The 23,527-nt window shown below is 37.7% G+C and overlaps 2 protein-coding genes across 6 annotated transcripts in view; one reads left to right on the top strand and one right to left on the bottom strand.

Moving 5' to 3' along the window:
- ABI1 (abl interactor 1) overlaps positions 1-5,221 on the bottom strand; it is a 145,279-nt gene extending 140,058 nt beyond the window's left edge. The window contains exon 1 of the mRNA XM_086714708.1: positions 5,201-5,221. Within this exon, the coding sequence (XP_086570834.1) occupies positions 5,201-5,206 (6 nt within the window). The 5' untranslated portion in view covers positions 5,207-5,221. The remainder of the gene's footprint in view (positions 1-5,200) is intronic.
- An 877-nt stretch (positions 5,222-6,098) lies between these two features.
- The window catches only part of ACBD5 (acyl-CoA binding domain containing 5), a 48,796-nt gene continuing 31,367 nt past the window's right edge, over positions 6,099-23,527 (top strand). The window contains exons 1-6 of one of the 5 annotated variants that reach the window (XR_015253971.1): positions 6,099-6,155; positions 7,496-7,667; positions 12,251-12,371; positions 14,257-14,329; positions 22,909-23,023; positions 23,121-23,153. Coding sequence is in view for 1 of the 5 variants with exons in the window: in XM_025930968.2 (XP_025786753.2) it covers positions 7,297-7,311; positions 7,496-7,667; positions 12,251-12,371; positions 14,257-14,329; positions 22,909-23,023; positions 23,121-23,153 (529 nt within the window). In the remaining 4 variants the exon portion in view is untranslated. Of the gene's footprint in view, positions 6,156-7,153; positions 7,312-7,495; positions 7,668-12,250; positions 12,372-14,256; positions 14,330-22,908; positions 23,024-23,120; positions 23,154-23,527 lie in introns of those variants that run through there. The other 4 variants (XR_015253969.1, XM_025930968.2, XR_015253972.1 and 1 more) reach the window with 4 other exon arrangements.

The following is a 23,527-nucleotide window of genomic DNA, read 5'->3' as shown; positions in this document are numbered from 1 at the left end:
TTATTTATTTTTGGGACAGAGAGAGACAGAGCATGAACGGGGGAGGGGCAGAGAGAGAGGGAGACACAGAATCGGAAACAGGCTCCAGGCTCTGAGCCATCAGCCCAGAGCCCGACGCGGGGCTCGAACTCCCGGACCGCGAGATCGTGACCTGGCTGAAGTCGGACGCTTAACCGACTGCGCCACCCAGGCGCCCCATCACTTAACATTATATTCTTGAGACTCCTATGGTCTAATATAGTCTATTTCTTTGTATTGCTATACAGTATTTCATTGTTCCAATGTTCCATATTTCACTATGTATTCTCCATTTGAAGGTACTTTGGCTGTTTCAAACTGTTTAATACTACAAATCGCTCTCTCATGAATATCCTTATACCTGACTCCATGCACATATGGGTGAAAGTTTTCTAGAGTTTATGCTAGAAAAGGAAATTGCTTATTATTAGGTATGCATATTTTCATTTTTTATAGAAAATACCAAATTGGTCTCCAGTAGGGTATATCAATTTACATTCTCATTAGGAGTGTATGAGAGTTCCATATGTTCATATTCTCACCAGCATTTTATATTATCAGACATAAGATCATTAGCAGGAGTGATAAATAAAAAATGGTTTTTCATTGTTGTTTTAATTTGCATTTCTCTGCTATAGAGATTATTTTCTCATTTGTGTTTTTGGCTTTTTATTTCTCCTCTTCTGCTATGTGCCAGTCTTTTCCCTTACCCATTTTTCTATTGAGTTTTTGTCCTTTGTCCTTCAATTAACTGTAAGAATTCTTTATTCTGTGCAAAAGGTTTTTTGCCTATGGAGTACCTGGGTGGCTCAGTCAGTTAAGCCTTCAACTTAGGCTCGGGTCATGATCTCATGGCTTGTGAGTTTGAGCCCTGCATCGGGCTCTGTGCTTACAGCTCAGAGTCTGAAGCCTGTTTGGGATTCTGTCTCGCCCTCTCTCTCTGCCCCTCCTCTACTCATGTAGGGGATTCTCTCCCTCTCTCTCTCTTTCTCTCTCTCAAAATAAGTAAGTAAAAAAAAAAAAAAAAAAGAAATTCCATTTTGCTTCAAGCACCAAAACCCTACAGAAAGACATATTTATATTTCTCTTGGATCAGGAGATTTTGCACAGACCATACAAGGCTGGTGGAGGTGTTCATGATGTTACCAAGGATCCAGGCTCCTCTCTCTCCTGACTTTCACCTCCTTGGTACATGGCTTGCATCACCTGGGACAAGATAGCTGCTATACTTCAATCTATTTCAACAACATTTCAGGAAGAAGACAGATGAGGATAAAAGGCAAAGGCTAAAAAGGGCAAAGGAGCGCTCCAGCTAAATCTTTACCCATTAAAAACCTTTGGTGGCGCCTGGGTGGCTCAGTCAGTTAAGTGTCTAGCTTCAGCTCAGGTCACGATCTCATGGTCCATGAGTTTGAGCCCCACATCAGGCTCTGTGCTGACAGCTCAGAGCCTGGAGCCTGCTTTGGATTCTGTGTCTCCCTCTCTCTCTGCACCTCCCTCGATCACACTCTGTCTCTCTCTCTCTCTCTCTCTCTCTCAAAAATAAACATTAAAAAAATTTTTTTTCGAACCTTCAAAGAAGCACTATTGAGCAACGTCTATTATATACATAAACCAGATCAGTGACACATGGATACCTTTAGCTGTAGGAGAGTCAAGGACATTGAATTTTTGGCTTTTTATAATATCCACAGAGACAAAGGAGAAGAAAGATGGATTTGGAGACTGTATCACTCAACACATGTGTTCAAGTACTCTCTCCAAATCTATAACATGCTTTAATTTTATCTATGTATCTTCTTTCATACCAAAGTTTTCAGTTTGAATGTAGTCAAATGTATGGTTATGTATTGAATGTTTATATCCACCCCCCCAAATTAATATAATGACACTCTTTTCTTCAGTGTTACACTATTTGGAGGTGGGACATTTGGGGAAGTAATTAGGTTTAGATTAGGCTGGGACTCTCTTGATGAGATCAGTGCCCTGATATGAAGATGAAGAGAAAGAGATCTCTCTCTCTCTCTCTCTTTCTCAAGAAACATATATCACATCAAGGAAAAGACGTGAGGATACAGCAAAAAGAGAGCCACCTTCAAGCCAGGTAGGGGTCCTCACCAAGAACCACACTCTATGGCATGTTGGTCTTGGACTTCCCATCTTCTAGAATTATGAGAAGTAAGTTACTGTCCACCCAGTTTATAGCATTCAGTTGTTGCAGCCTAAACTTAGAGATGTATCCATATTTTCTTTTTGTAATTCTATTTTGGGGGCTTAAGTAATCCTTTCCTTAACACTTAACCATAAACAAGACCAATGTGCTGCACAACTTCAGGGGGCGCTAATTAATATACATTACAGCATGAATGGTGACCCCTGGAGTTGTGTAATGCAGCAGTCCTATTTTTCTTCTAATAACTTTAAAGATGAACTTTACACATTAAATCCTTAATCTGTGTGGAATTTATTATGTGTATATAATAAGGATCTATCTCATTTCTTTGGTTTCTATATAGAGTTTTTCCATTGCTACTTATTAAATAGTTCATACTTTCTCCAATAATTTTTAATTCCTATCTCTGAGTTCTCTATTCTGTCCCACTATAAACTAAATGGCTTTTCTTCCATCAATATCACACAGTTACTTATTGCTAATGCTTCTTAAGTATGCCACTTGGCAGGATCAATCTTCTGTGGTAGAGACTGTTGTTTGCCAAGTTTTCTTTTTCTCTAGAAACTTACCTATACTAAAAATTTTCAGCCATTTTTTTAGAAGTTTATTTATTCATGTTGAGAGAGAGAGAGAGGGACAGAGAGGGAGACAGAGAGAGAAACTTCCAAGTAGGCTCTGCACCGTCAGCACAGGGCCTGACGTGGGCTTGCTCTCACAAACTGTGAGATCATAATCTGAGCCAAAATCAAGAGCAGGTTGCTTAACCGACTGAGCCACGCAAGTGCCCCTAAAAATTTTTCAGTCGTGATTGAAGTTAAATTAGACCAATGAAATGTTGATGGAAAGCAATATTTGCCACTTCCAGACCTGGTTCTTAAAAATCTCCCTTGAGATTCTCCATGCCCTCTCCCTATAACCTCTTCTTCTGGCTGGATGTAGGAGATCCAGTGGAGGACTCTGAGGTCCTATGGGATGATGGAGCCACTAGACAGAGGATCCTGCACTCCTGGAAGACTAAATGGAGCAGAATCATCCTCCCCCTTGCTCTTCTGCCACTATTATTGGACTGTGATATGCATGATGGATAAACGTTGTGTTAAGCCTCTGAAATACTGCAGTACTTGATGGTAGCAGTTAGCCCACCCTGCCTAATGGAACATTCCATTACATTCTTTTCAGAATCATCTTACCTGTTCTGGGCTTTTCTGTAGGACTTTTAGTTAGTTTATAAAGTTCTTCAGAGTCCTATGGAGATTGTAAAAGGAGTTATATTGTACTTATGGATAATTTGGGAAGAATTTTCATCTTTATAATTTTGGATATAACTACCATATGTCTATTTATTCTGGCCTTTCATGTCCAGATAAATTTTATAATTTTTCTCCAAAAAGATGTTAAACATCTTTTGTTTTTAGAACTTTGGAATGTATTGCTATTGTGAATATTTTTTTCTATTACATTTTGTAATATAACTGTTGTTTTAAAGCATCATTATTGATTGATCTTATGTTCAACAACTTTACTGAATCCTTTCTTAGTTGTAATAGTAGTAGCTTCCCTTAGATTTTCTATGTGAATAACGTATCACCTGATCACCTGCAAATAATGTAATATTTACTTTTTCTTTCCTGATTCTTATATCTCATTTATTTTACCTAATCTTGTTGCATTAGTTAAGACTGTCTTATTCTCTAAAAGTTTGTAGTTTTTCTTTTCATGTTTAAGTCTTTAATCCATCTGGACTTGATTTTTTTATTTAAAAAATATTTTTATTTGTTAAACAAAAAAATTGTTTTTTTAAATGTACATCCAAGTTAGTTAGCACATAGTGCAATAATGATTTCAAGAATAGAAACCAGTGGTTCATTCCAACAAGCGTCTTCCTTAATGCTCCTTGCCCATTTAGCCCTCCCCCCACTCACAACCCCTCCAGCAACCCTCTGTTTGTTTTCTATATTTAAGAGTCTCTTACGTTTTGTCCCCCTCTCTGTTTTTATATTAACTTTGTTTCCCTTCCTGTATGATCATGTTTTTTATCTTAAATTCCACATATGAATAAAGTCATATATTTGTCTTTCTCTGACTAATTTCGCTTAGCATAATACCCTCTAGTTCCATTCACATTATTGCAAATGGTCTGGACTTGATTTTTGTCTTCCAATATTCTAATAGGAAACTATAGATTTTGAATATTTATCTTATTCACCTTCTCAACTCTTACAGATTATTAAAACATGTAGTTTTCCTAGTTTGAGTAAACTACAACTCTTACAATTTCAATAGTATTTTAGTTTACTCAATGCTATTTTTCTAGACAGACAATTCCATCTAAAAATAATAATTTCTTTCTTATATTTATGCCTTATTTTTTTTTCCTGTTCTTTTGCATTGGCTATGACTTTTAGACATATGACTGGAATCTCTGTCTGCTTGGGCTGTCATACTAAAATACCATACACTTCGTGGCTTAACCAATGGAAGTTTATTTTTCATACTTCTAGAGGCTGGGGAGTCCAAGATCAAGTTGCTGGCCAATTTGGTTTCTGGTGAGAGCTCTCCTCCTGGCTTACAGGTGGCCACCTTTTGCTATGTCCTCATATAGTGGAGGGAAAGAGCTATGGTGTTTCTTCCTCTTCTTGTAAGGGCACTAGCCCTAGTAGATTAGATTTCCACCCTTATGATCTCATTTAACCTTTATCACAGGCCCTGTCTCGAAATAAAGTCACATCGAGGTTAGGGCCTCAACATACAAATTTTGGGGACACAAACATTCAATTCATAATAGATGGCATTTCCAAATCACTCTCAAGGGTATTTTTTTCTCATTTTGTCTTTTTATATGTTAGATTTTTAAATGTTTACCTTTTTATATATTTTAGGTAGAATTATAGGTTGTTCACATAAATGGAAGGCAGCTTAGGAACTAATTCATCATATCATCATTGTGTTTCAGTAGGAGTTACCAAATCTGAACCAGCACAGCTATGTGAATGAGCTACTTTTAAATACCTTCATCTGAATAATCTCAATTTTCTTTCTCTTAAGCTATTCTCCTTGATTGGAAATCCACACTACCTGCAAATGGAAATTGGACATAAATCACGGACAGAAAATTCTTATTCATCCTTACTAAAGACCAACATGTTGTAAATTTGCTTACTACATAAATTTCATGAAGAGTTGTCAAAATGAAGTCTTAGATTAGAAATAAACAGCCAAGTCTGTTTATAAGTATGCATGACTAAATCGATTGGATTTGAAAAGAATATAAAAAAAAAAAAAAAGAGTAGGGGAAGCAGATTATTAAAACATGTAGTTTTCCTAGTTTGAGTAAACTACAAAAATTGCTAGTCCCTTACACTTTTGGTGTCCTGGAAAAAGTCCAAGATCTAAAGCAAGAGTTTTTTGGACTGACTCCTGGCTCTGCTTACTTACTAAATTGTGGGTTCTTGGGCAGATCCGTTACAGTAGACCTCCATTTCCTCATTCGTAAACACCCTATAGCGTTTGGAATATGTGACACTGCCTTGGCAAACACCAGGCACTCAGCAAAGCGGTAGTCTTTATTACCCAAACGACATTTGCTTTCACATCCTTGACCTCAAAGTCAGTAAGCAACCAGGAGCAAAAAAATTACACCCCCGTGCTCCAAGTCACACCGGTCACGTTACCACACCTCTAAAAAGACCACTGAGGGTCCCTCTCGCGGGAAGCGGATGTGGCATTTTGAAACAGCTGAGGGCGACGCAGTGCGAAGGCAGGATTTCCGCCGCATCGGCTCGAGCGTCTGCGGGACGGAGAAACCGAACCGGAACAGGGAAGAACGCCAGCCTCCGAAGGGTATCCGGAAGCGCCGAAGAGAAGGGGGGCGGGCGGGGACTACATTTCCCACAACTCCACGGGGGCAGGGCGAGGGGCGGGCGTCGGGGACAATACCGGACGGGCCTTGCCGGGCAATGCCAAGGTAAATGCCGGCAGTGCGGCTCAGAGGGAAGAGTAATTTACCGTCTGCGCTTAGATTACTGCTAGTAACCCGCCTAACTCAACCCGAGCTCAGAAAGGCCCTGGCGATTTGAGGACTTCCGGGCCGCAAGACTCCATCTCCCAAATCCGTATTAGTCCTCCCCACGCTGGGCCTGGGGGCTATTCTAGGTGCCTGAGGTTGCAAGGCGTTACGGTAGACAGTTGAAGGCCCACGGTACCCGTTTTAGGGTTGACAATCCGTACTGGTTCCTCAATGCCCCCTCCCCCGACCCCTGCCTCCTATTAAATCGGGCTGAAGTTGGGCTATGCCCGGCTCCCAGGGACAAGATGTTAGTGGTGGTGCTGGGGAAGGTGCCCTCCCTTCCCCGGCCCAGGCTAGTGGCGGGCAATCTTCCCTACTCCTTTGGTTAGATTACTTTCGGACGTTCTTAGCTCCAGGCGGCTAAAGCTGTCAAAGTATTGCGGATCAAGTATTGCTAAACACTTTCATCCAAAATCTCTAATTCTTTCATCTACCCTTGAGGGTACTGTAAAATTGCCAAAGGAGAGGCTAAGTAACTTGCTCTAGGTCACAGAACTCGAATGGCAGAACATAATGTTCGCACAGAGCCTATCTGGATCTAAAGCCCTTTGCTTATGTCCCATCACCTTCTTCAAACCTTAACCTAAGAGGGCAGGAGGAGCTGTGGACGGTAGGGGTTTTTTTTGTCCAGCGGTACCGACGCTTTGGGCCCAGGCGAAGGGTCCAATCCCGCGTTCCCTGTGTGCTCCCACAGTCCCGCTGCACTGGCACAGACGCGGCGGTCCGGCCTGTTCAAAATAGCGAGGACCCGGCACATCTCACTTCTCTTCCTTGGCTTCTTCTCTGGCCCTACTCAGGGTACCGACTGCAGCGCGCGTCGTCTCCTCGGACGCGGCGAGTGGGTGGAGTCGGCTGCGCGGCAGCGGCGGCGGCAGCTAGTGGGTCCTTTAGTGGCTCTGGGGCGGGGCTCTGGGGAGGGCGCGGACGGACCCACGGACCCTGTCGGGATGGGGAGTGTGGCTGCTCCGCCAGGGTCCTGTGGGTGGGAGAGAGGCTCCGCGACCGCTGGTGGCCGGAGTCCCTCCGTGTTGTGCTAGAGATGCTTTTCCTCTCGGTGAGTTGTTTTTCTGTCTCCGCGGGGCCGGCTTCTCGGTCTAGGTCACGCCCCGGGGAGGAGGAAAGAGCTGGGCCACCTCGGTCTGTGTGGCCTGGATAGGGCAGGGCAACGGGGAATTGACCAGCTGCGTGGGCCTCCTCCCTTTGGGCATGTTGATCCGCGGCTGCGCTCCATGTTCCAGTTTCATGCAGGCTCTTGGGAAAGCTGGTGCTGCTGCTGCCTGATTCCAGCCGACAGATCTTGGGACCGGGACCTGGGCCGGCGCTGGCGGCTGGAGATGGCGGACACGAGATCCGTGCACGAAACCAGGTTTGAGGCGGCGGTGAAGGTGATCCAGAGTTTGCCGAAAAATGGTAAGTGCGCTGGGCCCCCTCTGAACAAGCCTCCTGCAGAGGCCCGAGGCCCCAGTTTCTTAACCTCGCTTCCTTTAACCTTATTTCTGCTTGTAGTCTTGCTTATTTAACCTACTTCGTTTCTGCGTTTAAAAGGAGTGTAGTTGAAGAAGTAAAGAATGTGAATTAATTACCTGCTCAATTTTCAAGAAAAAGACAAATACGTTATCCAGATTTTGAGTAGTTTTTGTTGAAAACAAAGTCTGCCACTTAATGACTGCGGATTTGGGTATGTTTAAAAACACACACACACAAAAACTGGGATGGGTAGTATGCCTGGTGTGCATACTCTTAAACTGTACTGTTTAAACCTTCCAAAAACTTTTGATGTGAAGGGAGAGAAAGGAAAGAACAGTAAATCATTTAATAAATACATATATACTTAGTACTTTTTTGTGTGTGCTATTTTCTTTACACTAGTGTTCTCTTTCTTATACTTATATTGGGCCTTCCTTGCAGTTTAGGAGAAAAGTCATTCCAGTTGTTCTTGTGTCATTTCTCAGGCTGTTTTCAAGATTTTTCTCTTTATGTTTGGTTTTCAGCAGTTTGACTGTGATGTGGCCAAGTGTGGTTTTCTTCAAATACACCGTGTTTAGAATTTACAGAGCTTTTTGAATTTGTAATTCTATGGGTTTGGACCAATATTAGGAAGTTTAAAGCCGTTATTCAAGTATTTTTTTCTGTGCAGAAGTTTGGGGAGGGGGACTTTTATCTTTTACTTCATGTCCTTCTGCATTATATGAATTATTTTTCACAATAAACTTGTATTTTTTTAATGTTGCATTTAAGCGCTGTTACTGTGCCAGAATGTAAAATTCACTGAATACTTCATTGATATATTATTATAGTATTTAATATATTCTACTTAATTGATTTTAATTAATCATCTGTTGGCTTCAAAATGAATATTCAACACCACTTAATAAAAATTCATAAAGTGCAGATTTAAAGGGTTTTGAAAGCAAATAGACAGAAAATAGTATTCCTTCTGTAATCTCAGACATCGACTTGGAGTTCATAGGAGGGGGTTGAAAGATAAGAGTGAATAAACAACATCTAAAAAAATAATATAGGAACTTATTTAGCTGTTGATTTTCTAACTGCCTGATTAAGAGAGTTTATAGAAAGGCATCACTGTAAGAGTTTTACATAAGTTGTATCTTTATCCTTTTTCTAAACCACACGTTTATAATTTTTTGAGAATTGTTAAAGGTAGAACTTGATGTCTCTTGTCTACTATCTTTGTTGATATATATTTTGTATTAAACCCATGTAAATATAAACTATTCACATAACATTTAAGAAGCTATCACAAGGTTAAGGTACCCTGGCAAATGGCCTGTGTTGGATGATATTCAGTGTACTGTTATCCCCTGAAATTAAATTGATATTAATTGAAGCTGGAAGTCTTATTATAATGAATTATTAAATCTTTTAATAATTGTACTCTTTAATTGGTATAGTCTGCCCTGGACTATTTTGCAAAGGGTGAGATCTGTTTTTTTGTTCCTTGTTGCTTAATCTTTATTTAAGGTCTGAGGTTATAATGAATCCTATAGCATCTATGTTTGGTTTGCCCTTGACCTTTACAAATTTAAATTCTTAGATAACATTTTAAATACACATGTCAAATATGTTATGCGTGAGCAAGCACCTTGAGGACAGATTATACTTTATCTAGTGTCTTACAGAGTATATTCAATACGTTAACAGTTTTTGCTGTAATCTATTCTAATGTATATTTCACTCACCTTAACAAATAGACTTTTTTTTACTTTTTAAAGATTTTTATTTTATTTTTTTTAGGGAGAGAGCGTGTAAGTGGGGGAGAGGGGCAGAGGGAGAGCGAGAGTGAGAATCTTAAGGAAAGTATTAAGCAGGCTTCACACTCAGCACGGAGCCTGACTCGGGGCTCAATCCCAGGACCCTGGGACAATGACCTGAACAAAATCAAGAGGCAGATGCTCAAACAACTGAGTCACCCAGACACCCCAACAAATAAACTTTTAAATCTTATTTTGACTTGGGGCGCCTGGGTGGCTCAGTTGGTTGGGCGGCCAACTCTTAATTTCGGCTCATGTGATGATCTCACAGTTCGTGGGATTAAGCTGTGTGTCAGGCTTTGCACTAACAGTACTGGAGCCTGCTTTGGGTTCTCTCTCTCTCTCTCTCTCTCTCTCTCTCTCTCTCTCCAAATAAATAAATAAATGTTAAAAACAAATTTTTAATCTTATTGTGACTTACTGAAGATATTTTGAGATGAGTCTCTTGGTGTTTTAGATTTGTGTTATTTAAGTAGGCAACCGTTTAAAAAATTTTTTTTCAAATAAAACTATTTCAAAGCTTAAAAAAATATGTAACCCTTTTAACTGTAATTTTCCCATTTTTTTAACCTCTGGTATTTAAAGGAGGACAATATTATTGAAATAATGTCTAATAGGTACTCCTAAAGGAGCATATATTATGTAGATAATAGTTACTGTGATTTTGGAATTAATTATTCATTCCTGGTAAACCCGAAACACCAGCTCTCAGCTTATCTGTGTTGTAATTTTCACAATGTTTATAAACTACTAATTTTTGATTGCTATACATTGTGTGTTTATTATGCAATCTAGAAAGTTTATAAAATATCTTTTTATAGTTTTAATTTTATTATAATAATTTTGATATAAATGTAATATATAAACACATTAAATGTAAAAACAATTTTTTATATATATATATTTTTTCAATTCATATCCAAATTAGTTAGCATATAGTGCAACAATGATTTCAGGAGTAGATTCCTTAGTGCCCCTTACCCATTTAGCCCATCCCCCCCTCCCACAACCCCTCCTGTAACCCTCAGTCTGTTCTCCATATTTATGACTCTCTTCTGTTTTGTCCCCCTCCCTGTTTTTTATATTATTTTTGTTTCCCTTCCCTTATGTTCATCTGTTTCGTCTCTTAAAGTCCTCATATGAGTGGTGTCATATGACATTTGTCTTTCTCTAATTTCACATAGCATAATACCCTCCAGTTCCATCCACATAGTTGCAAATGGCAGGATTTCATTCTTTTTGACTGCTGAGTAATACTCCATTGTATATATATACCACATCTTTATCCATTCATCCATCAATGGACATTTGGACTCTTTCTATACTTTGGCTATTGTCGATAGTGCTGCTACAAACATAGGGGTGCGTGTGCCCCTTCGAAACAGCACACCTGTATCCCTTGGATATATACCTAGTAGTGCAATTGCTGGGTCGTAGGGCAGTTCTATTTTTAGTTTTTTGAGGAACCTCCATACTGTTTTCCAGAGTGGCTGCACCAGCTTGCATTGCCACCAACAATGCAAAAGAGATCCTCTTTCTCTGCATCCTCGCAACATCTGTTGTTGCCTAAGTTGTTAATGTTAGCCATTCTGACGGGTGAGGTATCTCAGTGTGGTTTTGATTTGTATTTCCCTGATGATGAGTGATGTTGAGCATTTCTTCATGTGTCTGTTAGCCATATAGATGTCTTCTTTGGAGAAGTGTCTATTTATGTCTTTTGCCCTTTTCTTCACTGGATTATTTGTTTTCTGGGTGTTGAGTTTGATAAGTTCTTTATAGATTATGGATACTAACCCTTTATCTGGTATGTTGTTTGCAAATATCTTCTCCCATTCTGTCGGTTGCCTTTTAGTTTTGCTGATTGTTTCCTTCGCTGTGCAGAAGCTTTTTATTTTGATGAGGTCCCAAATGTAAAAATTTTTAAAACACAAATAAAAAAAAAAGGAAAATGATCTGTATACTTACTATCCAGAGATATCGTCTTTAAAATTTTGATGTGTTTCCTTTTATTCTGCTTTTTATGTGTATGAATACTTACTTTGCAAAAATGGATTGTACTGGATATGCTATTTTTAAACTACTGTTTTTTTCTCACTTTATGGTAGATTGTGAAACTTTTCTCAGTCGTTTATATTTTCATACCATATAATTTTTAAGGGCTATAGTTATAAATGATCCTGTTGTGTATATGTATCATAACAATTTAGTCAATTATTTATCATAAAACATTTGCATTCCAATTTTTCTCTGTTATTAAGTATTGTAGCTTAGAGCACTCATTCATACATTTTGAAACTTTTAACAAAAAAAGATCACAGATACACTAGAGACATATATAAAGACTGATTTAATTATCAAGAAATTGATGTGGTCAAAATTACAGAGGTAAGAAGTGAGAAATCTATTTTATCTTGGATTCTTTTTCTACCACAGCAGACATTGGTTCACTTTAGCCAGACTTCCTATTCACTGAGAAGTTGAAATTTGACCAAAAGGCCTTGAATTTCTTAATGTTGAGGTTTTATTAAGCAGAGTGTACATTTTTTAAGTCAGAGGGGTAAAGCAACGGACAGCCATAACGTTTGTTTCTATAAGACAGAAGTAAATGATTGTACTGTTAATGAAATATTTAAATGTCACTATTAGTATAGCTAAGCTGATTTACAGCCTTAGTATCAATTGAATTCTCCAGGTGATTTATGTTTAATATGTCTCCAATAGGTTCATTTCAGCCAACAAATGAAATGATGCTCAAATTCTATAGCTTCTATAAGCAGGCAACTGAAGGACCCTGTAAACTGTCGAGGCCTGGATTCTGGGATCCTATTGGAAGATATAAATGGTAATTTTATATAGAGAGCTCTGAAAGGAATTTTATTTTAATGACATAATTATCATATGACTTATTTATGTGGTTATGTGTTACTCTGTGCATAAGGTGTTCTAACATACTGGATCCAATTTTTATCCTCCATGTGCTTTTAATACAATTTCATACAAATAGAGAAGTCTCAGGGAAGAGAGGAAAACAATAAAACCCAAAGGGGTAGGTGCATCAAAAATCATTTTCAGTTAGTCTTTCCTTTTATGGAATTTTTTTCATTTTCTTATACCAAGAGCAACTCCCAAACTCAGTTAAGCAAACAAACAAATAAACTCTCCTGCCTGTTTTACCTGCGGGGAAAAGTAATGACTTTTACTTGTCAAATGACACTGTTTGCTTTGAACCTTTAGATGATTCCTAAGTAACTAGGAACATAACTCAGGTACTACTGTGCTAACTTTTTATCTAAGCTGTCACTCCTTCCCACTGTACTTGAATAGAAATTTGATTTTTTTTTGAAATTTGATTTTTAATATACTTTAAAAAGTTATATCCATAGCTACCTCTGTAACATAGAAAGTACGTTATGAACAGAGTATGCTAATTGGTGAAGCATGTCTTAAGAGCCACACATTTTGATGGCTGAATTTCTTTACCCTGAATTGAAAGTCCTTAAACTCCTTTGAGGATTTGTTAGCACTATAGTTTCCTCTAAGTTCTTTATGAATGGTCATAGATAATAGGTTAAATGTAATAGCAATATGGTATTTAATCTGTTTTAAGAAAATTGATTTATTTACTTTATAATTTTTCCTCAGAATTGACCATTGGTAGATATCAACTGCTTCTGGAAAAAATACATAAAAAGAAAGGTTTTCATTTTAGGCAAAAATTTCAAAGGTCTACAGTAAAACCATGGTTTGCGAGCATGATTTGTCCTAGAAGCATGCTTATAATCCAGAGCATTTGTATATCAAAGCAAATTTCAAGAACCATTGGCTTAGTTGCAATCATGTGACTTTGGCATCACGTGCTATTCATATTGCAAGACATCGCCCGTTTATCAAGTTAAAATTTATTAGAAATGTTTGCTCATCGGGGCACCTGGGTGGCTCAGTTGGTTGGGTGTCCGACTTCAGCTGAGGTCATGACCTCATGGTTCACGGGTTTGAGCCCCGCGTTGGACTCTGTGCTGACAGCTCAGAGCCTGGAGTGTGCTTTGTGGATTCTGTCTCCCTCTCTTTCTGCCCCTGCCCACCTCATGCTCTGTTCCTCTCTCTCTCAAAAATAAATAAAACATTAAAAAAAAAAAAGTTTGCTCATCTTGCGGATGAGCAAGTTACTCGCACTCCAAGTTTTACTGTATTGTCTGTGGGTTTAAAAATTGCCTGTACTTCACATTTTTGTTTTTTTAGAAGTAGGAAACCATTTCTATTTTTTGAGTGTATACATTAGATTCTTATTTAAAGTAATGGAAATTTTAAACTCAAACTCCTGTTCTTTTAAAACATGGCTGTGATAGTTCATTTCATATAGTCTTCTAAAATGTTCCTTTCTGTCATTGCTGTTTATAATATAAAACTTTTGAAGAGTTCTTAGCAAATATTTATCAATAGTCTATAGTATCTGCTCCATAGTGATATAATATAGTTTATATAGTTTATAATCTATAGATGGGCTATTACTACTTTTAAATACTATTTAATTTGACAGTTTATTTCCTCTGATAGTGTTCTTTAAGGTGGTACATTTAAAGAGATCCTTTGGAAACATATTATCTTTGCGTAGGCTTTAAGTAGAGAGCCTGTTTTAAATTAATAACCATATAGCATTGACTACAAATTGTATTCTGAGCAATTGGAAAACAGGTATTTTTTTGTTATTTGAATATTTCCATTTCTAGGGATGCTTGGAGTTCACTGGGTGATATGACCAAAGAGGAAGCCATGATTGCATATGTTGAAGAAATGAAAAAGGTAGGGGAAATAATTCCCAGTAGAAAATATTCAGAGCAGGTCTAATTTAATTTTGTTATCAGGCAAATTAGCTGCTTTAAGGAACAAGGAGATTATAATATGTTAGAATACAAAACCTAAGTTATTGAATTATTAGGGTTTTATCTGTCTCATCAGAGTTCATCTTTTTTTTTTTTAATGTTTATTTTTGAGAGAGAAAGACACAAAGTGCAAGTGGGGGAGGGGCAGAGAGAGGGAGACAGAATCAGGCCCCAGGCTCTGAGCTGTCAGCACAGAGCCCAACATGGGGCTCAAACCTACAGACAGTGAGATCATGATCTGGGCTGAAGTCAGACGCTTAACTGACTGAGCCACCAAGGCTCCCCTCATCAAAGTTCATCTTAAGGTAAGTGTTTTTTCCTTAAGATCACATGGTGATGTGATTTTTTTTTTTTTCATCTTCCCTGCCTTTCTCCATAGTCAGCTTCTTCAGAAAGTATAGAAATAGGAGTCTTTTAAAATACTGAAGTCCCTTCCTTAAGAATGTGGGAAGTACCGGGGCGCCTGGGTGGCGCAGTCGGTTAAGCGTCCGACTTCAGCCAGGTCACGATCTCGCGGTCCGTGAGTTCGAGCCCCGCGTCAGGCTCTGGGCTGATGGCTCAGAGCCTGGAGCCTGTTTCCGATTCTGTGTCTCCCTCTCTCTCTGCCCCTCCCCCGTTCATGCTCTGTCTCTCTCTGTCCCAAAAATAAATAAACGTTGAAAAAAAAAAATTAAAAAAAAAAAAAAGAATGTGGGAAGTACCTGGGCTGTCTTGAAAGCATTTCTGCTTTGGAACTTTTTATTTAGAAGAAATAGTTAACAGCCCTGCCCATCAGTGTTCTCATCAAGTTTTGACTCACAAATTGAGATATTCCCAACCCTGGACTTCTTAGTAGCAAGCATTTTTTCTGTGAATGCAGAGGTCCTTCAGAACCAGAATAAGATAAGGATGCTTTTAATTTTTCTGGTAATTAGTAAGGAGGGCATCCCTTGCTAACTTTAAAGTCTGTTTCAAGGGATTGTTTTGAGAAGTAAATTTATGAGGAAATCATGGATTTTAAAGGTAATCGTAGTGTCTTTATAAAGGATCATTTTTATGTTGAAACTGGATCAGAAGTTGTGAGATTTAGGTCTGTTTGATAATTTTATTTATTTTTTTTTATTTTATTTTTTTATTTTTTTTAACGTTTATTTATTTTTGAGACAGAGAGAGACAGAGCATGAACGGGGGAGGGTCACAGAGAGGGAGACACAGAATCCGAAACAGGCTCCAAGCTCTGAGCCGTCAGCACAGAGCCCGACGCGGGGCTCGAACTCATGGACCGTGAGATCATGACCTGAGCCGAACTCGGACGCTTAACCGAGTGAGCCACCCAGGCGCCCCTGTTTGATAATTTTAAATAAATTGTCTGTAAACATAAAGAAAATATTTAAAAAGGAATAGTTCTTTTGCCAGATGATTCAACAGTGTTAGTTCCTGTTTGGTCAATTCAGACTCATTTGTTTTATTTTGTTTTAATCTCTTTCATACTACTCAAAGCTGTGCACTTTGTTACATTTTCATAATTTTTATTCAGTGGACTTGGTTTATCTATAACAGAAGGCAGAGTTTAGTCCTTTTGGCTGTTAACCTTATCAGTAATACAACAACGAAGCCTTTCAAAAGCAGAAAGACAAAGAAAATCTAAAGCCTTTTTGGTTTGGTAACCATTCCTTTTCTTTATTTTAAATATTACAATTTTAAGGACACACTTCTATAATGTAAAGTTGAATTGACACATTAGGTAAAATTTACCCATTTTTCCTGTCCAGTTTGATTAATTAATGATGTAGCCACAGTTTAAAGTGGGAGGGAGATGGATTTAAACTATACTGCTGCCTTTTAACTGTCTTAAGATACTTCCACTGTGCCTGTAGATTTCTGTGACTACTTCTCTAATTAAAATAATATACCAGCTATTTCCTTTCAGACTTTTAAAATTTCATTTTTCATACTGTGAATATAATAAAGTTTATAGTAAACCTTTAGAGGTAAATCTGAAAATGTTAGGATACCCATTGGTTGAAAATTCGATTAGTCTTTTAAAGTATTTCCAGAGTTTTGCTTTGTGGACATCATTAGATAAAATTGCATCTTCTAAATAATGATGTGGGAAGGCGGGTGCCTGGCTGGTGCAGTCAGTAGAGCATCCAACTCTTGATCTGAAGGTTGTGAGTTCTATCTTCATGTTGGGTATAGAGATGACTTAAAATATAATAATGGTGTGGGATAGTACATTATCCCAAAAATTTGATTACTGAATTTGGCACTTTTTTTAATTGCAATAGTTTTCTAACTGAAGCAGTTGTTAGATTGTATTTATAAATACAGTTCACTGTATTATTGCTCTTCAGAGCTATTCTCCTGTACTGAGCTGTCAGCACAGAGCCTGAGGCAGGGCTCAAACCTGCGAACCATGAGATCGTAACTTGAGCCAAAGTCCGACGCTCAACCGACTGAGCCACCAGGCACCCCAAGAGAGAATGAATCTTAAGCAGGCTCTACGCTCAGTGTGGAGCCCGACATGGGGCTTGATCCCACAACGCTGGGATCGTAATCTGAGCCAAATCAGGAGTCAGACACTTAACCTATCAGGCCACACAGGCACCCCTAGAATTATTCTTTTAGTATAAATCTCATTCCATGCCTTTGCATTCAAATGTTAATGAACCTCATTAATTTAATTTATATCTTATAATAGATAATATTTTATGGAAAATTTTTGTAATTTATAAACTGGCCAGTGAAATATCATTGAAAAAGTTGCTGGAATCAAAAATTCTTTTTTTTTCTTAATTGTGTAAATGTTCATTTATTTTTGAGAGAGGGAGAGACAGAGCATGAGCAAGGTAGGGGCAGAGAGAGAGAGAGAGACAGAATCCAAAGCAGGCTCCAGGCTCTGAGCTGTCAGTGCAGAGCCCGACCTTGGTCTCAAACTCACGAACTGTGAGATCACGACCTGAACTGAAGTACGATGCTTAACCAACTGAGCCATCCAGGTGCCCCTTTTTTCTTTTTTTTTTTTTTTTAATGTTCGTTTATTTTTGAGAGAGAGCGTGAGCTGGGGTGCCCCTGGAATAAAAAATTCTTTTAAAATTATTTAACAGAGGGATCCCTGGGTAATTCAGTCAGTTAAGCATCCTACTCTTGATTTTGGCTCAGGTCATGATCTCAGAATCTTGAGATAGAGCCCTGTGTTGAGCTCTGTGCTGAGCCTGGAGCCTGCTTAAGAATCTCTCTTTCCCTCTCTCACTGCCCCCCCCCCCCCCCGCTTGTGTTCTCTCTCTCTTAAAAAAAATTTTTTTTTTAATTAATAAAATGATGTAATAGAATTTTAGCTTTGAGAGAAAGGAATAACTAAAGTGGTTTGTGGGAAATAACCCATATTTCTTTAAAGAAAGTTCTTTTGATTCGTAATCAAAAGGAAATATAAAATTCTGTTTTCTGTACAAATTTTACAGTTTTTTTTTTTTTTTGGGGGGTTTTTTTTTGTTTTGTTTTTTTGTTTTTGCTTTTGAGATTATATTTTTAAGTAATCTCTACATCCAACATAGGGCTTGAACTTACAACCCCCAAATCAAGAGTCACATGCTCTACCTACTGAGCCAGCCAGCAACTCCCAAATTTTGCAGGCTATCTTATGAGGATTACTGGAGAATTCAGCCAGAACTTGAATAATATGCATTATGTCTGTTGGACTTAAGGAGAGATCAGTGTACTCAACACTGGCTGCATGTTGGAGTCACTGGGGAATCTTGTTTAAAAAATATATATATATATTCCCCAGTATAACCCCAGACTAATTATTTTAGGATTTCTAAGAGGATGCGATAATCGCTGTACTAGAGGGAGGATTATTATAACATAGTCTCATAAAGGATGGAACCTGAAAGTTACCATGGTGAGGGTCTGGTCCATAGGTCTATAAGTCCAAAATATTGGCTTATTCTTTTCAAGGCTTGACTGACAATAACCATCTTTTGGAGATTTAGAGAAAAACTAGAATGCTAATTTCTTTCTTTTTTTCTTTTTCTTTCTTTCTTTCTTTCTTTCTTTCTTTCTTTCTTTCTTTCTCCTTCTATAATGCTAATTTCTTTCTTTCTTTCTTTCTTTCTTTCTTTCTTTCTTTCTTTCTTTCCTTTCTTTTCCTTCCTTCCTTCCAGAATGCTAATTTCTTTCTTTCTCTCTTTCTTTCCTTCTTCTTTCCTTACTTCTAGAATGCTAATTTTTTTCTTTCTTTTTTCTTTCTTTCTTTTCTTTTCTTCCTTCTTCCTTCCAGAATGCTAATCTCTTTCTCTCTCTCTTTCTTTCTTTCTTTCTTTCTTCTTTCTTTCTTTCTTTCTTTCTTTCTTTCTTTCTTTCTTTCTGGATGCTAATTTCTTTACTTAGAATGGGTGATACACTCTTCTAGTGCTCAGCATACTCAGGATTGAGATATAAGACACTCCTCAAAATTGCAGAGGCACTTAGGAAATTGGATTAGTGATTACTAAGATTATTGAACGGAGAGTAGAACACTGAGATTTGGATGGCTTTAAAAGATATGTTCATCTGACCAAAAAAAAAAAAAAAAAAAATGAGGAATTTAATCTTTGCTTTACAATACAGTATCTGTACCTTAACAGAATATTTTCATCATATAGAAATGGTGTTTCTGGGGCATCTGGTTGGCTCAGTCAGTTGGTCTGACTCTTGATTTTGGCTCAGGTCATGATTCCAGGGCTGTGGGTTTGAGCCACAAGTTGGAGCCTCAGCATGGAGCCTGCTTGATATTCTGTATCTTTCCCTCTCTGGCCCTCCCCACCCCTCAAAAAAAAAAAAGAAAGAAATAATGTTTCTTACCAAGGAAAGTGCTAGAGAAACCTAGAAAAATTATTGTATTTAGATGTTGCTTTTCTTTCTTTCTTTTTTTTTAACATTTATTTGAGAGAGAGCGCGCTACGTGCATGTGTGCGTAAGTGGGGTAGGGGCAGAGAGGGGGGGTGGCAGAGGATTCAGAGCTGGATGCTGCTTGTCTGCAGTCCATCCAGCTCACCAAATATTCTTCATTCGGATAGATTACAATCCAACTGAACTTAATTCACTTACACTGTAAATAAAATCTTCTCTGAGTTTAAGGAGTAGTTACTTAGACTGAGATTTGCCTGTGTCTGCTTGTCTTTCTGTGTCTCTGTCTCTGCCAGGATCTCATGCGTTTATTTGTATGTCTGAGCCATTTCTTTAATTCCAGCACTGGGATGAGGGAGAGAATTTTGCAGATGACTAAGATCATTCTTCTTGAGTTTTGTATTTTTAAAGTTTCTTCTTCAGAGAGTAACCTCTTAAATTCTGGGTGTATGTTGCTATGGCCACTTGTGTCCTAACTGTATTTACTACTAAAATGCTAGCTAATTGAAAGAAAAATCACTCTGCTTATGTTTGCTTAGCACTGGCACATTCTGCATTTATTTAGTTCTGACATTTGAAGTCCTTAATTCACTCTGTTACCTATAGAGTATGAGAAACCAAAACACAGATTTGAGTAGCCCTACTTAAGGACAAATTTGAGAAAGAGACTTTTTTTTTTTTTAACTTTATTTTATTTTCTTGTGAGAGAGAGAGCACAAGTGGGGAGGAACAGAGAGAGAGGAAGAGAGAAAATCTCAAGCAGGCTCCCGTGTGTTAGCACGGAGCCTGACACAGGGCTCGATTTCATGACTCTGGGATCATGACCTGAGCTGAAATCAAGTCAGAAGTTTAACCAACTGAGCCGCCCAGAGACCCCTGAGAAAAAGACTTTTTAAAGTAATCTTAAATCAGGAGATAACTAAAAAAGATCTTGTTTGAAAGAATATCAGAGGAGGTATTATGTGGGGGGAGGTCAAGATGGAATATCTGGTTGGCTTACCAGATTCTGTTGACTCTACATACATACACTGTTCCAGTATAGAGTCGTGTAAAGGGTACTGACTTGTGTTAAAATTTTATCTCTACCATTTACTTTCTGTGACTTTGGTCATGTCAAAGTAAACATTACCAAAAAAAGTAAACATTACCTGGTGGTTTCAACTTCTGGGTTGAATCTAATTCTCATGATTATTGTTATAATGCATACATATTATAGATCATTTATCTATAATAAGCTATAAAAATGCCCTCCCGAATGACCCCAGCCTTACAGTAACAAGCATTTCCTTTTACAAAAAAAAAAAAAAATTATGGTTAAAGCCAGTTTTTTCACTCTTATCCATCGAAAGGAACAGCAATTAGATAATTTACTATGAGCGCTAAAATTACATTATAATCACTAAGCATAGTTCATTCTGTATAATCTCCCAACACACCCCAACCTTGTTTATTAAATTCCTTGTCTGTGCTAGACACTGGAAATACAGGAGTGACCAAAAACAAATAAAGGCCCTTTTTCATTGAGCTTACATTGTGTTGTGAAAGATACATGATAAACAAACAATAAAGCAGGGAGAGGGACTGACAAGTCTGAGGTGGTTATTGGTTTCAAAGATCAAGTGGCGACTTTAAAACTGTACATAAGCTGAAAAGTATGCAAAAATGACACAAGATTTTGGTTGCTTAATAAATTTGTTAACCTTAATAATAAAAGTAATAGAAGAAAAAACAATAAAAGTATTATGTGTAAAGGAAAAAAAATCGAAACATCAAAGAAGTATGAAATGAAGTGAATCTTTCCCATTCCCTCCATTTTAACTCTTTAAGGGGTAATTACTTTTAATTCTATTTTGTAGAATTCAGAAAACACATATATGTATATACAGATATGTCTGTGTTATATGTATATGTATCCTATTGTTTAAAAAGAAAAAAAAAACAATCATGGCATCATATTAAATATACTGTTCACCAACTACCTTTTGGCCTATAAAAAAATTCAGATGTTTTTCCCAATCAGTACACACAAAGCTAACCTTATTCTTTTTAAGTATCTGCCAACATTTCATATATGGAAATATTTTCTTTTATCAATTACCAGTTGGTGGCTATTTATTTGAATGCCTTTTCAGTTAATTTACCTTGTTCTTCAAATCTGATGATTCTAAATTGGCCTGTAGGTATGAAGGTATCAAAGTGATTACTAGTTCCTACTCTACATTTCTCCTCTTTCAGAGACACTACCTTAGTGAAGGGTACCAGGGTGGCTTAGTTCATTAAGCTTGGGAGTTTGAGCACCGTATTGGGCTCCATGCTGAGCATGGAACATGCTTAAGATTCTCACTCTCACTCTTGCCCTGCCCCTACCCTGCTTGTGTGTGCAGGCTGGTGCACGCTCTTTCTCTCAAAAAATAAAAAAAAGAGGGGCACCTGGGTGACTCAGTCAGTTAGGCATCAGACTCCTGGTTTCGGCTCCAGTCATGATCTCACCGTTTCGTGTGTTCGAGCCCCACATCAGGCTTTCTGCTGGTGGTGCAGAGCCTGCCTGGGATTTTGTGTCTCCCTCTCTCTGCCCTTCCCACACTCATACTGTCTATCTCAAAAATAAGCTTAAAAAAATTTTTTTAAATAAAAATAGAATAAAAAAACACTAGTGTTAAAGAACAGATACAATAATTTAAATTTAACCCTACAGTTTTCTAAGTGCCCTTAGTTTAATGCACAATTTATAGATCATTGTGTAAAATTTTAAAAGAAGCTTATGTAAAATAGTCTTCAAAATGAAGAGACTTTTTTTTTAACTTGTTTTATTTTTTATTTTTTTAAATTTACATCCAAATTAGTTAGCATATAGTGCAACAATGATTTCAGGAGTAGATTCCTTAGTGCCCCTTACCCATTTAGCCCATCCCCCCTCCCACAACCCCTCCTGTAACCCTCAGTCTCTTCTCCATATTTATGACTCTCTTCTGTTTTGTCCCCCTCCCTGTTTTTATATTATTTTTGTTTCCCTTCCCTTATGTTCATCTGTTTTGTCTCTTAAAGTCCTCATATGAGTGAAGTCATATGATTTTTGTCTTTCTCTGACTAATTTCACTTAGCATAATACCCTCCAGTTCCATCCACGTAGTTGCAAATGGCAAGATTTCATTCTTTTTGATTGCCGAGTAATACTCCATTGCATATATATACCATGTCTTCTTTATCCATTCATCCCTCGGTGGACATTTGGGCTCTTTCCATACTTTGGCTATTGTTGATCCTGCTGTTGAGGTGTGTGTGCCCCTTCGAAACAGCACACCTGTATCCCTTGGATAAATGCCTAGTAGTGCAATTGCTTGGTTGTAGGGTAGCTCTATTTTTAGTTTTTTGAGGAACTTCCATACTGTTTTCCAGAGTGGCTGCACCAGCTTGCATTCCCAAAAATGAAGATACTTAATTCTTTGATTTCTTGAACCTTTTCTAGGAGAATGTGCACATTAAGTATGTAGTTAATACAGGTACTTTGGGGAATCTATACATGAACTCTGAATCACAAAATTATCACTAAATAAATTGTAAGTATTATGTTATTTGGTAGTAGGTCAGACTAATAGATTGTGATTTCACAACATGTGTTTCTTTTGATTACAGATTCTTGAAACTATGCCGATGACTGAGAAAGTTGAAGAGTTGCTACATGTCATAGGCCCATTTTATGAAATTGTAGAAGACAAAAAGAGTAGCAAAAGTTCTGACTTAACCTCAGGTTGGACTGTTTTACCTTGTTTTTAGTTCAGCAGGTGACACATTATGCATGCATTAATATTTATATGTCTAATTTTTGTTTTACTTTCACATGCTAGTCCGACTGGAGAAAATCTCTAAATACTTAGAAGGTAGGAATAATGAAATCCACGTAAAAATTTTGTTTGAAATTTACACCCTAAAGAATTCTGCACATATTTATAAAACTTACAAGCTTGTCACGCAAGTTTTCGTTCCAAGCAAATATATTGCATAAAGTTCAAAAATATTATAAATGCTTAAGTTTCAACCCTGCAGTTATTAAAACATGACAAATGATTCACTAAGTGTATACAAAATTGTAGCAGAATTCATGGTTGTATTTTGATAGATCATACTTTCTGATTTGGTTTTTGAGTTACATTAACAGTGACAATGGCTGAAATTATTTTCTAGCTAATTTTAACGTGGCTATGTTTATAGTATGGTTTATTACAGTATAGCAACCTGACACAAGATGTCAGTG

The sequence above is a fragment of the Puma concolor genome, chromosome B4 (assembly GCF_028749965.1).
Source record: "Puma concolor isolate L17-30 chromosome B4, mPumCon1.1.hap2, whole genome shotgun sequence".
NCBI lineage: Eukaryota > Metazoa > Chordata > Mammalia > Carnivora > Felidae > Puma > Puma concolor.
This window is presented reverse-complemented; position numbering and strand designations above follow the sequence as displayed.